We start from the raw sequence: 16010 nt of genomic DNA, 5'->3' as shown, positions 1-16010 counted from the left end.
TACTAACCCCAAAGGATTCTTCATGGTTGTGATATCCCTGCTTTCAATTGCAAGCTGAAACTGATCATAACCCGAGTAAAGATCACCCAAAGAATAGATTGCTCTACCTGCAAAAGCCTCTGCAAATTCATCAACCACAGAACCTGCACCCACATTTCTTATGGTCACTTTATTGACCGATTGCATGTCTTGAATAAATCTCAAAGCCCCATCCTTTTTGGGCACAGTAAACCAATGATTTGAGTACAGGGCTAAAGAAGGCTCCAAGATCTTCATGCGAATCTTTTCATTTAGCAAATCCATCAGCTTTGGCAAGTAAGCTTTAGGCATTGGAATAGGCCTCAAGTTCCATGGTACATGTGGCATAGTAAATATGACCATAGCAGAGACAACATTTGGATCCACACAACCTATTTCACTTGGCTGAAATGCAAATGCCTTCCCATGTCTAGCCAACATCCACATAAAATAGTCTCTCTCAGTAGGCAAAGGAAACCCTTTTGCACCAACTTTCAATTCTTGTAATATTTCAGATGTAAACTGATGACCTATATCTTTAGGATCTCGTAAGCTTGACTAGCTTGACACATTTTCATACATACCCTCACTATCTGGTGGAAGTGGCAAAGAAATTGGTTTCATCTTTTTGTCAACTGTCTTGTACTTTGTCTCCATAAGTGCTTCAGCCCATTGTAATCCTTCCTGCTGAGCAAACAATGCTATAACATCATACATATCCAAAGAACATACTGACAATACTCTATTTTCAGCCTCATTTTCTACATGTATAGTTGCTGAAATTTCAGCCATAGTGTCATTAATATTTAGCCCATAAAAGATGCCTGAAATGCCATCATTTTCAGCTAACAACCCCAATGCTCTCAGTTTCTTAGTAGCCCATTTCATAGATATGCGTTCAGCCCTACACATAGCTTCCATAGGCTTAAACAAACATGAATTGTTTACTGTAAATTGAGAATTACCAATAGTGAATATATGCTTCATTTCATCAAGAGGCGAGTACACCCACTGAATAGCACTACCGTAGCCCCGCATTACGGCAATGCTTAATGAAAATCTAGGTCTTTGAATTCCCTTGCATTTGGAACCAAAGGAGACTCTTGAAGTGTATCCCGATTTCTAGGTTGATTAACACAAATAGTATGAAATTGGACTGCTTTTCTCCCATCCCTGCTTCTGACTCTTGCATAAGCATAACTATCATCAAGCACCTTTGTTTCCATACGCACACCTGTAATATAGGGCTGTCCCAAAATCACTACATATGAGGAATTATCTTGCACAAAGAAGTGTTGCTCTTCCTGTACATCACCAATCGTCACTTTTACATTAGGACATGCAGCATAGAGCTCCCCTGAAGAATTATTTGCAACCCTCATTCGCCAACCATGATCACTGTCTAGAGGCCATGTACCATTTTCATACAATCCACGTGTAATGACATTTATCTCAAACCTATGGTCAAGTAAAGCAACACAAGGAGTTTCACGCTTCCCTATTTTCACTACCATTTCAGTGGTAGCTCTAGCCTAATGATTTCTTGTGTAGTGACTTCGAGGAATAAATCCTAGAGTCTCTTATCCATATTGTTGCATTTGCCTTACTCCACCATGCATATTGCTACAAGACAATGTATTTTCAGCCACTTTCTTCTCTTTTCCACATGTTGTCCATTGATTAGTAGCATCATGCGCATAGACAATCCTGTATTGACTTCATGCTCATATTCAGCCCAAATATCCAACAAAGCAGTTTTCTCTTCAAATTGCAGCAATGCACTAGTGGTATCACCAAGAAATTGACGCTTCCTTTTAATTATGTCAATGATCCCATCATGAAATTCTCGCTTGGCAATGCCAAGCACCTCTCCCAAGGTAAATTCCACTCGACTGTTTAAGATCCGTTCTTCAAGAACCTTCTTAAGATCTATGGCTGTCTCAATGTCAGATTGCAACTTATATCTTGGCAGCTTGCCCTTCTTTTTGCCCTCTTGTTTGTTATGATGTTTTTGCTCCTGACTGACCTCTTCCATATCATGCTCGGGAGGTAGTTGATTTGCAGCTTTAGGCTGATCCACACTTCTTCTTGTCATTCTTTTAGATGTCCCTGCAATATCTTCATCTCTTTTTCGTTTTTCTTCCACAAGTACATCCGTGTTTTGTACCTTTGCTAAATATGCATACATTGAATATGCATCTACTGGTGATTCCCAACCAGTTATGCCACAAATGTCTTGCCCTACATGAGACATTTCACTATCACTAACCTTTCTCTTTGTAACTGCATGTAAATCATGTGTCCATATTTCAGCCTTTGGACTAACCTTTCTCTTTCTAACTGCATGTAAAGCATGTGTCCATCACTTGTCTATGCATTCTATCCAACTGTAGACCAAAAGTAGAAGCATGTACCGTCGCATAAGCATTTCGAACAGCCAAGTCTTCCAACAACTTCTACATACCTCCCTTTCCAAAATTCAAAGCAAGAGGCAAACCCGTTTCTTGTGCATGGATCTTGCCATCTTCCCAAAAGATAAGCTGTCGTGCCAAGGCCTCCTGATAGGCAACACAATCCTTTCTCTCATGCTGCAAACTGTCACACCACATACATCTTTTTCCAGGCTTAGGGGCTGCTGCCCGTCCCCTTTCCTCTTGTACTTTTTCATCCAATTTTGCAACCTTCAATTGAAGATCCTGCATACTTTTGACCAATTCATCCAAGACATCTTTCCTAACAGAGGGAACAATAGCAGGTACAACCATAGGGTTAGCCACAAAAGCAGGTGGCTTACTGGATACTGCAAATGTTTTTCCCGTAACACTAGGCCAGCTAGAGACATGCAATCTTTCTCTTCTTCTATGCTTCTTCACAAGCACAATAACAGCTTCCTTGACATGTCTCCACTTTGTTTTCAAACCTATCTCTATAGTCTGATCCTCTAACAAATCACCAAGCTTCTCTTGAAGCTCAGGATCAGCTGCCTATAGAAACAATTCAATTTTCTAACTTGCAAGAGCTTGTTGTTTTGCAAGATCCAACTGCTCAAATCGACTTTCAAATTCTCTTAACAATTCTGTAGCCACAAGACCCTTATTGGGTTGTATAACCCACTCTTGAAAAGTCTTGTGCATAATCAAACTGGTGTCCTCAATGTAAATTTCTTCCCTGAGTGCCTTCTTGAAGGCTACCCAGCCTGAATCTTGCAAGTATAGTTCACTAATCCATGCTTTCAGTTCATGAATAGTAACACGTACAAAATACCGGCTCCATGCAGATTGAGCCACTCCAAAGAATTCCATCTTTTGAGCATAGGTTTGTACATATGCAGATACATTCCTATCATTGAATAACTTCATCTCACGCTCAACTACTTGCAAAGCATTCATCACAACACTTTCTGTTTGAGCAGAAGCTTGCATCACTTGTTGTTGTTGTTGTACCTGCATAAGCATATATTCATATTTTGCACCAATTGTTGCAAAAAATTACTGAAGATTGTATTGAAGGTTCTTCCATCTTATCTTTCCTTCTTCTGTGAGACGACCTTTCACATCGGGTTCACCAATGTCGGAGGGGTTTTTATCGAAAGGTCGAATCCACCGGGGATCAGAGGTAGAAGGAAGTAGAGATAGGAGATGGAAGAGAAGAAATAGAATACACAAGTGGTAGACACACAAAAACAAATCACAATGAATTGAATCAATATGTATTGAAAGAACCTAGAATCTTTGCACTACTCAGAAGCAATTGCCAGGCATTAGATCTCCTGGAGCTTCTTTGTAGAACAAAACGTGCATAAAAATTACAGCTCCTTCTCTACTGCTTGGAACCCAAATCTGATGACTCTGTTTGCTCCGAAAGGGCGGTAAAACCCTAGGAAGCTTGATCACGGATCTCCCAGATCACTCCTTCTTTTTCTTTCAGTTCAATCTACAGTTTTTAGCCTGTTTACATCGATCGCAATGCGCGCGATTTCGTCAATCTATCTTTTTTATGTAAAATCTCCTAAGTGGTTGAAAAAGCAACTAGCTTTTTGCATGCCATCCTAATCTAGAAGCTTTCTCTAACTTTTTCTAATTTTTACAATAAATAATATAACACCATATTGGGGAATATGGGAATTTCCCATAAGTTTGTGACACGTGGTCAAATCTTTGGATTTGTCATAACTTGAACATTATAACTCCAAATCAAGTACTCTATAGCTCAATAGATTCCATTTTTCAAGTGCTTTCCAATGATAAGTCGCATCATATGGTTTTAAGAAACTTATGGGAATGTTATCTGGGTGCCACCTTTTTAGTATTCAAAAAATGGGAATTTGGAGATTCCCAAACTCACTAATATTGTGTTATATAAAAAATAGACTAAAATTATCCAAAAATCTAGTATTTTCGGATAATCCATGCAACTCACACTAGTACTAATGGCTCAGATCACATTGACTCTCTAGATCAATAAAGAAGTCGAATGATGATGCATTCCATACTTTTTCACACTGTCCTCATAACATCACGACAACGTGCGGACATTGATGATGGACCGCCTTGCTAGATGGGTCCGCACGTCTACACTGAGCACATTGGTGTGTCAAGATTGTGGGAGAGAAGGAAGGAGTCTCGCTTGAAGCTTTCTTGCTTGCACAATGGGGGAAGACACACAAGGGTGGAGGCTGAAAACAGTTTTCCTCTTCTTAGTTGTGTAAGCCAAAAGAACTCTAGTACAAAGAAAAATAGAAGAACCCTATGTATGGGTCTCAAACCAAACTCAACTAACTAAGGTGGCATACTAACTGAGCCACGAACTAGAGTAGATAAGGATAGCTATCATGTAGCTATTATTCATCGGCGGTGTACCAACCGCGTCTGCAACTGACAAGTCGGTGACATAAGTACTCAACGGTCACCCTGGCGTATCACGAGTGGAGCTCGATATCTCAACACTCCCCCTCGAGCTCAATCCCAATTCGTGCACACCAAGCAGGTCTCTGAACTTGCGCAGCTTCTCTGCGCCCAATGCCTTCGTGAATATGTCAGCTACCTGATCCTCTGTGCTGACATAAACCAGATCAATAAGACCTAGTAAAACCCTCTCTCGCACATAGTGATAATGCACCTCAATGTGCTTTGTTCTAGCATGATAGACTGGGTTATTTGCCAAGTGTATACTACTCATGTTGTCACAATAAATGACAACTGGCCCATCTGTAGACTGATGCATATCATAAAGTAGCTTATGCAACCAAGCTACCTCACATGCAGCCATTGCTGCACCCCTGTACTCCGCCTCTGTGCTCGACAAGGCAACTGTAGGCTGTTTCTTGCTGCTCCAAGTGACTGCAGCACTCCCGAAAGAGAACACATATCCACTGGTAGATCGTCTATCAGAAATGCTACCAGCCCAATCAGCATCAGTGTATCCATGCAACTGTATCTGAACCCCAGTCTCATAAAATAGTCCATACTGCAATGTGGACTTCACATACCTGAGTATGCGTCTAGCCGCATCCAAATGCGGTTTCCTTGGAGCCTACATAAACTGACTTACCAATCCAACAACATAGCTCAAATCTGGCCTGGTAATAGTCATATAAATCAAACTTCCTACTATGCGTCTGTACATAGTAGGGTCTTCTAGAAGCTCACCTGCATCTGTGCTCAGCTTCACATTCTGCTCCAGAGGAACTGAAATAGGCTTACAGCCTGTGATCCCATATTTGGACAACATGTCCAATCCATACTGCCTCTGCAAGAGCTGTATCCCACTTGGTGATCTAATCACCTCAATGCCCAAGAAATAACGCAGCTCTCCCAAATCCTTCATCTCAAACTTCTACTTCAATAGCATTTTCACATGAAGGATATCTTCATCACTGTCACCTGTCATAATCAAATCATCAACATAAATGACAAGTAGCATAATACCTTTCTCTGTTTTTCTCACATAAAGTGAGAAATCTGTCTTGGAAATCTGAAAGCCAATAGTGACAAGATACTGTCCTATCTTGTCAGACCATGCTCTAGGTGCTTGCTTCAAGCCATACAAGGATTTCTTCAACCTACAAACAAACTCAGGATGAACAGCATGCACATAACTGGTGGTTGCTCCATATAGACCTCTTCTTGCAAATCACCATGCAAGAAGGCATTCTTTACATCCATCTGATGTAAAGACCATCCCTTTGATGCAGCCATAGCAATGACTACTCTTACGGTTGCCATCCTTACAACCGGACTGAATGTTTCTTCATAGTCAATGCCATATGTTTGTGCATACCCCTTGACTACTAATCTTGCCTTGTATCTATTCACAGAACCATCTGCATTGTGCTTCACCTTATAAACCCACTTACAGCCAATTGCATTTTTACCTTTAGGCAAAGGTACCAATTCCCATGTAGCATTTACTTCCAAGGCATCCATTTCTTCATCCATGGCTTTCTCCCATTTTTCTTTTCCCATGGCTTCCTCAAAAGAAGTGGGTTCTAGTTCATGTATCACTTTAACCATATATGCATAGTGAATGGTTGTAAATCCATCATATTTCAGCCTATCCACAGGATACCTAGCTCTCGTAGACCTGCACAAAGTAGGTTCACTCCCAGGTGCTCTCAAAACATCCCTGGTCTTCCTTACTCCAGGTGTAACAATAGAAGGAATACCCAACTCATCATCAATGCTCTGTTCTGAGCCACTAGATTCACCATCCACATAAGAGTGACCTGCATTCACATCAAACATGGGCTGATCAACCTTCTCTTTTCCTTTTCGTGATACCTGCATACCACTATCTGCATTGCTTTGAGAAGATTCTCCTGATCTCAATCTGCTTGTCCATGGCAAAAAATGTGAACCACTGCTAGAGGATGCTCCAGGTCCACTAATATTTTGTGACTGCTGCTGTGAATTCTGTGCAGCATTACCATTTTGTGTATCTACATCATCAATCACATTTACTGGTTTATACCAGCTACTCATCTCATAAAAAACAACATCTCTGCTCACTGTAAACTTACGAGTAGAAGGGTTATAGCATCTATACCCTTTTTGCTGCAGAGAGTAACCAATAAAGATGCACTTCTCAGCTTTTGGATCCAACTTGGATCTCAGCTCATCTGGCACATGTACATAGGCAATGCAACCAAAAATTTTCAAATGAGAAATATCTGGTTTCCTACCAGTATACCTCTCCTCTGGAGTCATTCCATGTATTGCTGCAGTGGGAGTCCTGTTCATTATGTAGACTGCTGTAGCAACTGCTTCAGCCCAATAAAAATCTGGCAACTCTTTTTCATTGAGCATGGCACGAGATACCTCTCCAATATGTCTGTTTTTTCTTTCTGCAATTCCATTTTGTTGTGGGGTATGACTGCATGAATATTGCTGCTTTATGCCATGCTCCTGCAGGAACCTTGCAAACTCATTTGAGAGGTACTCTCCTCCTCCATCTGACCTTAGGCATTTTACTTGTAGGCCTGTTTCTTTTTCAACCATAGCTTTAAGAGTTTTGAAATGCCCAAAAACTTCACTTTTCTTTTTCATAAAATACACCCAAACTTTTCTGCTATAGTCATCAATAAAACTGACAAAATAATGACAGCCTCCAAGAGATGCAGCTTTAGTAGTCCACACATCAGAGTGGATTAATTCCAATGGCTTCTTACTCTCTTGAACATGTCTAGGAAATGGTTTCCTTGCCTGTTTTCCAAATTGACAGGCTTCACATACCTTATGCATTTTTGCAACCTTGAACTTAGGCAATCCTGCAACAATGTTTTGGGCCTGCATTGATTTAAGTCGCTGTATATTAACATGACCAATGCGTTTATGCCAGATATCAATATCTGCAACTACACCGGTCCCATGTGCAAACATTGCTGCACTCAATTCAGGCATGTCTGCATCCAATGTAAACATTCTGCCCTTCTTCTTTCCTTTTGCTATCAAGCGACCTTTATTTTTCATATCCTCAACAAAGCATCCATGAGGATTAAATCTGACCTGCAAGCCCTGCTCAACCATTTGACCAACAGAAACCAGATTCTTGGTGATATTCGGGACATGAAATACATCAGACATGTATTTCTTTTTCCCATCCTGCATAGACAAGGGAATTTTTCCAATCTGCATAATAGGATGTGCAGTATCATCACCAGTCTCCACAAATCCTGGTTTTTCCATTTTCCTTGCATCCTCCATCCATTCTGCATGACCTGTCATGTGGTTTGATGCACCTGAGTCAACATACCATACATCATTGCTTTCTTCTGCACTTGTCATAGAATTGTTCATGTGCTGCACCATGAACAGATGCTCATTTCTGTCATCACCCTGTCTACTAGAAGATGCATAATTTCCTTGTTGCAGTTTTCCATTCATGATGTCATTCTGCTTTTTGTAGCAGTCTTTAGCCATATGACCCATTTTACCACAATAGTAGCATTCAACATTACTGTTTGCATTTTGGCCTCTTTGCCATCCACCACGACCTCTTTGGCTCCCCCTGCCTCTAGAGTTACCACGTCCTCCTCCATAGGACTGATTTTCTTGAGTTTGCTGCATATTCTGATTTCTACCACGGCCTCCAAATCGGCCTCCTCTACCTCTGCCTCTACCTCTTCCAGCATTTGAGTAGAAGACAGCTTCTTTTGAAGTTCCTCCTGAAGAAGATGCACTACCATTTCTCTGCTCCTCAGAAATTAGAAGAGCAATCAACTCCTCAAAGTCAGGAAATCTTTCACGAACGGAAATGGATGTTCGAAACTGTGCATAATCCTTTCCTAGACCATTCAAGGTCACGGAAACTAAATCATCATCTTCCACTAGCGACCCAATGGAAGCAAGTGCATCTGCAATCTTCTTCACCTTCATGTGGTAGTCATTGATGCTCATATTTTCTCTTTGCACATTATGCAACTCTTGCTTGAGCTGCATTTTCCTGGCTTGTGTATTTGTGCTATACATTTTTGACAGAGTATCCCATGCCTCCTTTGGCGTACTTGCATCCTGAATATGCACAATCATAGAGTCTGAAATGCTGATAGACAGCCAGTACATAACTTTCCTGGCTCTCTCATGCCATGCTTTGAATGCCTGCATTTGCTGTTGATTGGGAACATCAGGAAGAACTGGTTCTTCTTCATTTCCTGCAACAAATTCCCAATATCCTTTTCCCATAAGGAAATTCGTCATTCTAAACTTCCATGCCTGGAAGTTGTTCTTGTCAAGCTTTTCAGTGACAATCTGTGAAAGAGAATCAGACGCCATTACAGAATACTGCAAGAAATTCTGTTACTGCAAAAAACACAGCTTCACCCTCACAAGGGAAAATCTGCAAAACTGGCGAAAGTGGTATTTGACCACACAGTCACTTCCTAGTGATGATTTTGCATAAACAGGAACCAAGGATGATTCTGAAACTCCCAATGTCTCTGCGCACAAGCATACAATGCAATTTCTACAGTAACTTTTCACCGACCTGTAGAACAATGGCTGCATAGCATAAAACTGAGCCTTTTCCTGAGTGCGTGCAGAAAACTTCCGTCTGCAAAACAGGCCCCGAAATGGCCTCAAATCAAAAAAACAAGGTCGCCATGGGCTAAAGCCCTCTCCCGCAGCATATACTGCCCTCTTGCTTCACCGCGAAGGGCGTCTCAACCTGAGACAATGCACTCCTGCAATTTCTGGCTGTGCTACCTGTAGAGATCTGCTCCCAAAACAGAAAATGAAAGCAACACTGCTCCTCTTACCAGACCACCGCGAGCTTGGCTTGCTTTCTTGAGCTCCTTACCACGAACAAGGCTCTGATACCATGTCAAGATTGTGGGAGAGAAGGAAGGAGTCTCGCTTGAAGCTTTCTTGCTTGCACAATGGGGGAAGACACACAAGGGTGGAGGCTGAAAACAGTTTTCCTCTTCTTAGTTGTGTAAGCCAAAAGAACTCTAGTACAAAGAAAAATAGAAGAACCCTATGTATGGGTCTCAAACCAAACTCAACTAACTAAGGTGGCATACTAACTGAGCCACGAACTAGAGTAGATAAGGATAGCTATCATGTAGCTATTATTCATCGGCGGTGTACCAACCGCGTCTGCAACTGACAAGTCGGTGACATAAGTACTCAACGGTCACCCTGGTGTATCACGAGTGGAGCTCGATATCTCAACATGGTGGTCATTATGACACTCACATGGCCACTCACTTATCACTTATTATATTTAGGTTATTACACCTACCTACAGCTGACAAAGATATAGCACTAGTCGATTAGTGTAGTCAATTATTCATTGTTTGACTTAGAAGGCCACTTTCCTTTGTGTTGTATCTTATCTATACTTTGTGTACATTGTATAGTGTGTGGAAGAAGAAGAAAAAATCAGCAAGAAAACGTTTTGCATCCATCTCTCTTCTTGTGTTCTTGAGTGAGCTTCCTCTTGTGTATACAGTGTGTGTTTGGCGTAGCAGCTCAAGCAAGTCCCCCCACCACGCGATTCTTGGCATTCCCTCACTTCCTCCTCTCGCCACAATATTAGCAATCCATCACTATTTATGTGTTTTCCCTTCATATCCTAGTAGATCCCATGACCCTAGACATGCATTTGTATGTGTGTGTGTGTGTATGTGTGTGTGGTGCGCATACACACGCGTGTGTGCAATAGCTACCGAGGTGCTTGGAGTACCTTCATAGGCTCTGCATAGCATTGCCTATATCAATAAGGTCTCATATCCATGATGCGGGTCTTGGTAGCACTATCTCTCAACATGCACCTATCACATAGCAACCCATCTTGCACTTCCTCCTCCTAAGGGTGATGCATCTCCTCCCATAAAACCATGGTTGCAACATGTAATTAGAGTCCTCTCTCTCTCTCTCTCTCTCTCTCTCTCTCTCTCTCTCTCTCTCTCTCTCATGTAAACAATATGATGGTGAAGGTGCTAACAAGGTCTATCATTACATGCAGGGCTGCATATTGATGTGCATAGGCCATCACATAAGTTGTTGATGTCAACCCAATGTGAACCATTGATCACCACGCAGTAGAAGGATGATATCTTCATGCTAATATTTGTCGTTTACAATAATCGCAATAACCACTTCCTTTCTCCTATGGGCTTTGTTTCTTAGGCTTTTTCTTCTCTCTATCCTCTCACAAGTGGAACAATGTATCTTCTTCCAATGTGTCTAATGCTAAGTAAGATTAGTGAAAAGGCCCATCTTTGTTTTAATTATGGAATCCTCAATTATTTTCCTTTACTCATTTGTACATGAATTTAAGGTAGCTCACTAACAAGCATATTTGGGGTTGACTTCCCTTGACTTTATCTTAAATTTTTCATGAGTTAAAATGATATTGCCTTTATGAGTTAGAAATGTGCACTATAGAGCAAAGATAATTAGATGGTGCCTAAAGCTATTCCAAACATAGGCTAATAGTATGACATGCAACATGTTTATAGAGTGTAGTAGGTGTATAGAATATACTAGATGTGACAATGTGGGTGTATCACCCACTATCTTCCTTCTTATGTATAATGTTATGAGCTTTGGAGTTCCTATATATTAAATGGAAGCAATCTAAACACACAATTTGCACTTACAAGCATTAGTCAAGTGAAAGTTGAATATATATGGGTGTTTCTCTTCGGTGTAAATGTAGTCTTTGATATTTAAATGATGAGTGAGGTAACTTGTTTGTATGCTTGAGATGAGTAGAGTTAGCATATCACATGGAAGCATGGATATAGTGTGGGCATGGAGTTTGACTAATTCTCAAATGGAAATGTATCAAATACTATGGCTTAGATTTGGTGGAATTGATTCTGTCCTCATCGAGATCACCCAAAACATTTAGAACAAAAATGGGGAGAAGTCTTCTCACATATGGATAATTGGCCATGCGAGTGTGAAAAAACAATATGTGCTTGCTATGATGGATCAATATGAAAGGGGATTAACCTTAAAAGGACAATCCAACAATCTTCCCGCAAAGTAATAATTCTACTTTTATACTATTGTTATAATGTAACTCCTTGACGCTAAAGCTCTCCATGAAAAAAAATAGTATTGTTAGCCTTTCTCTTCGCATGTCTTTGTAAGAATTAATACTTAGCTCATTGTTGATATAATTATAATTTGTGATGCACATTTATGTAGTGTTCTTGCATGTAGTATACTTTAGATATAGTATGGTTTTCGAAAATACCATATATATTAGGAGTCATGCATTTGCTAGAAAATTTGTAAGTTGACAACCTAAAGTTCTTAAATGCGATTGTGCTTATTTGTAATTTACTATATCTTAAATTAACTAAAAAATGCCAATGTCACACAAGTTTGTGCCATATAGCTCATATTGATATAATGGTGAGTTAGGGCCATGAATCATTTATATCGAACAAGATAAGCAATTGGCAATGTCTTTAATTTGAACAAAATTTTACAAATTTGGTTATCATTGAGATCCAGAATGCAAATATTTGGCCTTATCTCATCATTACATATGACTACGAGCTAAGTTTTTGGAGGTATTATATCACCAAAACTCACCTAGATTGCAAGGTAAGAAGGGATAATACAGGGGAATAAACACTCCCTTTATAGGCATCCTAATGAAGTGCACTTATGCAAGTCCTAGCTCAAAACACTAGTGTGCCATACAATGAGTATTATCATATTATTAAAATATTATTATATATGTTCTGTATCATTTTATATGTGTTGCCTCGCAAGTCATTATAGGTTGCACAAAGAGTTCCCATTGGGCACATACTCATAGACCATCAAAGGTAGCTCACTATCAACACATCATCCTAATAACCTCACAAAGTTTCTATGATTGACTTGAGAACTTGCTCTATGCCTTTGATGTTGCCTATCTTAGCTGATTTGATAGCCACCATTGAACCGTTGTCTAGGAATCCCTTGTGCGCTTCCCCAAATCCTCCACATCCCAAGACTCGGTCTCATGCAAAATTGTTGGTTGCTTGTTTCATCTCCCTGCTGCTGAACAGCCTTGCAGACTTTCCCCCACAGTTTGCAGCCAAAATCATAGACCTCTCCCTCACAAGCTTGGCATGGGCAATCCTTGCACTCCGCATACTAGGCAGTTAATGAGGTCAAAACTATAAGTCCAACAGACACAAGAGTAAGTCCTGTAGAGAAACCATGCAAGAAAATAAGAGGGGGCAGATAAAACATAGATTTGTGGCTTTCAGAACTGATCCTGGAAAAAGACATGTTACCAATGGCGTATTCGCTCTTATGAACTCGATGCTGATGCTGTTCCTAACACAGTAAGGAACTGCAGACATAAAAAACCAGAGAAGAATGTGGAGTCAGGAGCTGGGCTTAAAAATGATATAGAAACAGTGCTGAGAGCTGGACACTTTTAAAGCATTCATGAAACTACACTTTTAAAGAGCAAGCAGGCACAGTACCTCTGGGGCAGGCACAAACAGACACGCAGAGTTCGCACCACAGTGGCTGTCCATGGGGCTCATCCCACTGGAGCTGGAGGCCAAAGCGCCAAGAGCTGGGCTGGGAGCCACTCACCCAATTCACCACGCTGGAAAGCCCAGTCGCCAAGCCTGTGAAATTGAATTCATGCCGTAAAACAGCAGCACCGGAGATGGCCAAGGAACAGCAGCGGAGGTGGCGACAGCTCTTCTGGGGGAAGACACTGAGCGGCTGGACGCAGGAGCTCTTCTCAAGAGAGAAATTGCAGGAGGACTGTGCCATTGACCATGGTGAGTGCGCGCGCATCGATGCTCTGCACCGGGTAACTGTACCCCGTCAGGCCCCTGATCTGCAACACCCCTTGGCTTGGGGGTGCATGTGAGAGGGTAGAGAGGATGCCCACAGGAGCTCCCTGGGCTGAGTGGATATGGGACCTCCAGCTCGCCACAGGGAGGGCATATGGTAGCTCCATGTGCAGCCTGATGCATAAGCAGAAGCACCAGGAGGGGAGCAAGCTGCAGTACAATTACAAAAAATTTGGCATGTTACTTACTAGAAACTTGATGTTTTCCTTGAAGATGTATCACAATTGTGGAGTTAAATAATAATAGACATCCCAAAAGTCTACCCTTAGAGTTCCTTGAGCTGCTTGATGTAACATGCCCTAACTTTGGGTCAGGGGGTATTGAGGCTTGAGACTATTTCCCATGGTGTCATAAAGACCCTGTCAAGAGTTGGGATCTATGGCCAAAATTGCATCCAATACATGCAATCAATTGCGATCACTACTTTTTAGAAAAGTAAACCAAGCTTACCAAAAAGTGGTTACCGAGCAATGGCTTGCCAAAAAGTAGTTGCTGCAAAATATGTGAATTGTTATTCCCACATCATGTGCATAGTGTATAGTCTATTGGTTGAAAGTTTCATTCACACTCATGAGATCACAAGTTTAAACCCTTAAAACTTTTCTCTTTATTATTTCCTTCTATTTTTTATTTCTTGCTAGAATTTTGATTTACAAGAAATAAGCTACTGTATAAAAAGTTTTTAAGCTTTTTGAAAACTTGTACAAAACTTTTATCTTTTTGGAAGAGGTCTAAGATTTTATAAACAAACTATCATTTAAAAAAGAATTAAGGTTTTGTTAATAAGAAAGCCAAAAAAAGTTGTAAACTTATTAGGTATGTTTAAGGTAAAAGATATAAACTTGCCAAAGGGATTTTGAAAGCTTTGTGTATGTGTGTGTGTGGGGGGGGGGGGGGAAGAGGGAGCGTGAGATTCAAGACAAAAAGGTAAACTTCTAAAAAGCAAGGTTTAGAGATTAAAAAATCTAGGGAGAAATAAAAACATAAGGAAATAACAAATAGAAAAGTTTAATGGGTTTAACCCATAACCTCATGAACATGAAGCAAGCTTTCAACCATTATACTATACACTATATATACAATAAATTAGTAAGTTTTAGGGTATTTTGTAGCAACTATTTAGCAAACCATTTTTTGACACTAATTTCCTTGTAACCACTTTCCACTATGTTGATTACTTGCCATTGGTAGGTATTGATGATATTATCTTGTTTTATTTGAATTCCATGACATTATTGGTGTTTGAAATATGCATTCCACGTGTGTGGTTTATGCTTGGCTAGGTTTACTTTCCAAAAAGTAATAGTTAGGATTTATTATGTGTGTCATGCAATTTTACTCATAGATTCCAACACTTGAGAGTCTTTATGACCCTATGGAAGATAGGTTCAAAGGGGGGACATTAGGGGATATTAAGAAATCTATGCCGCTTCACGATAGCTTCCTGTGAAGTAACATCGCAAGGAGAGCCAATGTATCATGCTACCACATCTCAACTTCACTTACCTTATTTTACTAAACTTAACACACACACACACACACACACTCTCTCTCTCTCTCTCTCTCTCTCTCTCTCTCTCTCTCTCTCTCTCTCTCTCTCTCTCTCTCATTGATTGCCGCCAATCTCCGTCACTCTGCTTGTCACCCTTGGTTATTCCTAGTTGTGCCTAGTGCTCTACATGCTGATGTTGCTACCACCTATGTATCGCTTCGTCAACCCTAGTTTGACATGGGAGAGAGAGAGAGAGAGAGAGAGAGAGAGAGAGATAGAGATAGAGAGAGCGCTTTCCTACAATGTAGCTTCTCCACCCCCATGCTGATATTGCTTCTCACAATCATCTTGTCAAATCTGCACGTTCTATCCTCTCACTGACACACACACACACACACACACACACACACACACATACACACACATACACATACACACATAGATTGCAGGGTAGTTTTGCTATTGCCCATGGCTAATGGCTTGGTTCTATATAACTACTATAGGGATGTCAAGAAGTGTGATCTAGATTGTGCTTTCGCACCCAAAGCAATTCACGTCGTGCAAAATCAAAACCTACCATTGTCATTGCGCTTGTGGTACTAAAATTAAATCAAGAGAGAGAGCTACTACCATTGTTTCCTTGTTTCCCATGCTGAAACAAAACTTGGGAGGGAAGAG

General features: G+C 40.7%; 1 protein-coding gene and 1 pseudogene across 3 annotated transcripts; one reads left to right on the top strand and one right to left on the bottom strand.

Moving 5' to 3' along the window:
* LOC148015531 (wall-associated receptor kinase-like 20) overlaps nt 1–16010 on the top strand; it is a 172114-nt pseudogene that overhangs the window by 139890 nt on the left and 16214 nt on the right.
* On the bottom strand, nt 12442–14168 carry LOC148015532 (uncharacterized). Of its 3 annotated transcripts, XR_015688436.1 has the most exons (5): nt 14104–14168; nt 13457–13990; nt 13262–13320; nt 12869–13171; nt 12442–12837 (listed from the first exon to the last, which is right to left on the bottom strand). XR_015688436.1 is itself a non-coding variant. In XM_087665877.1 (3 exons), exons 1-3 carry the CDS (start codon nt 13779–13781, stop codon nt 13142–13144), a joined length of 414 nt encoding a protein of 137 aa, XP_087522003.1. In that variant the 5' UTR covers nt 13782–14052; the 3' UTR covers nt 12442–13141. The 3 variants fall into 3 exon arrangements, 1 of the variants encoding a protein (XP_087522003.1); XR_015688435.1 differs by lacking the exon at nt 14104–14168 and having other exon boundaries at nt 13457–14052; XM_087665877.1 differs by lacking the exon at nt 14104–14168 and having other exon boundaries at nt 12442–13171; nt 13457–14052.

The sequence above is a fragment of the Lygodium microphyllum genome, chromosome 24, assembly GCF_053477565.2.
Source record: "Lygodium microphyllum isolate KBCC chromosome 24, Lygodium_microphyllum_v1.1.10, whole genome shotgun sequence".
In the NCBI taxonomy this organism is placed as follows: Eukaryota; Viridiplantae; Streptophyta; class Polypodiopsida; order Schizaeales; family Lygodiaceae; genus Lygodium; species Lygodium microphyllum.
Note: the sequence above shows the minus strand (reverse complement) of the source record. Positions and strands in the feature narration are given on the sequence as shown.

What these genes read in the sequence shown, in the direction of transcription:
- LOC148015532 (XM_087665877.1), bottom strand. Translation starts at nt 13,781, where the DNA reads ATGCGCGCGCACTCACCATGGTCAATGGCACAGTCCTCCTGCAATTTC. An exon ending in TGTTTGTGCCTGCCCCAGAG is followed by an intron (nt 13,321 to 13,456) that starts GTACTGTGCCTG and finishes TTATGTCTGCAG; the next exon opens with TTCCTTACTGTGTTAGGAAC. An exon ending in TAAGAGCGAATACGCCATTG is followed by an intron (nt 13,172 to 13,261) that starts GTAACATGTCTT and finishes GTTTCTCTACAG; the next exon opens with GACTTACTCTTGTGTCTGTT.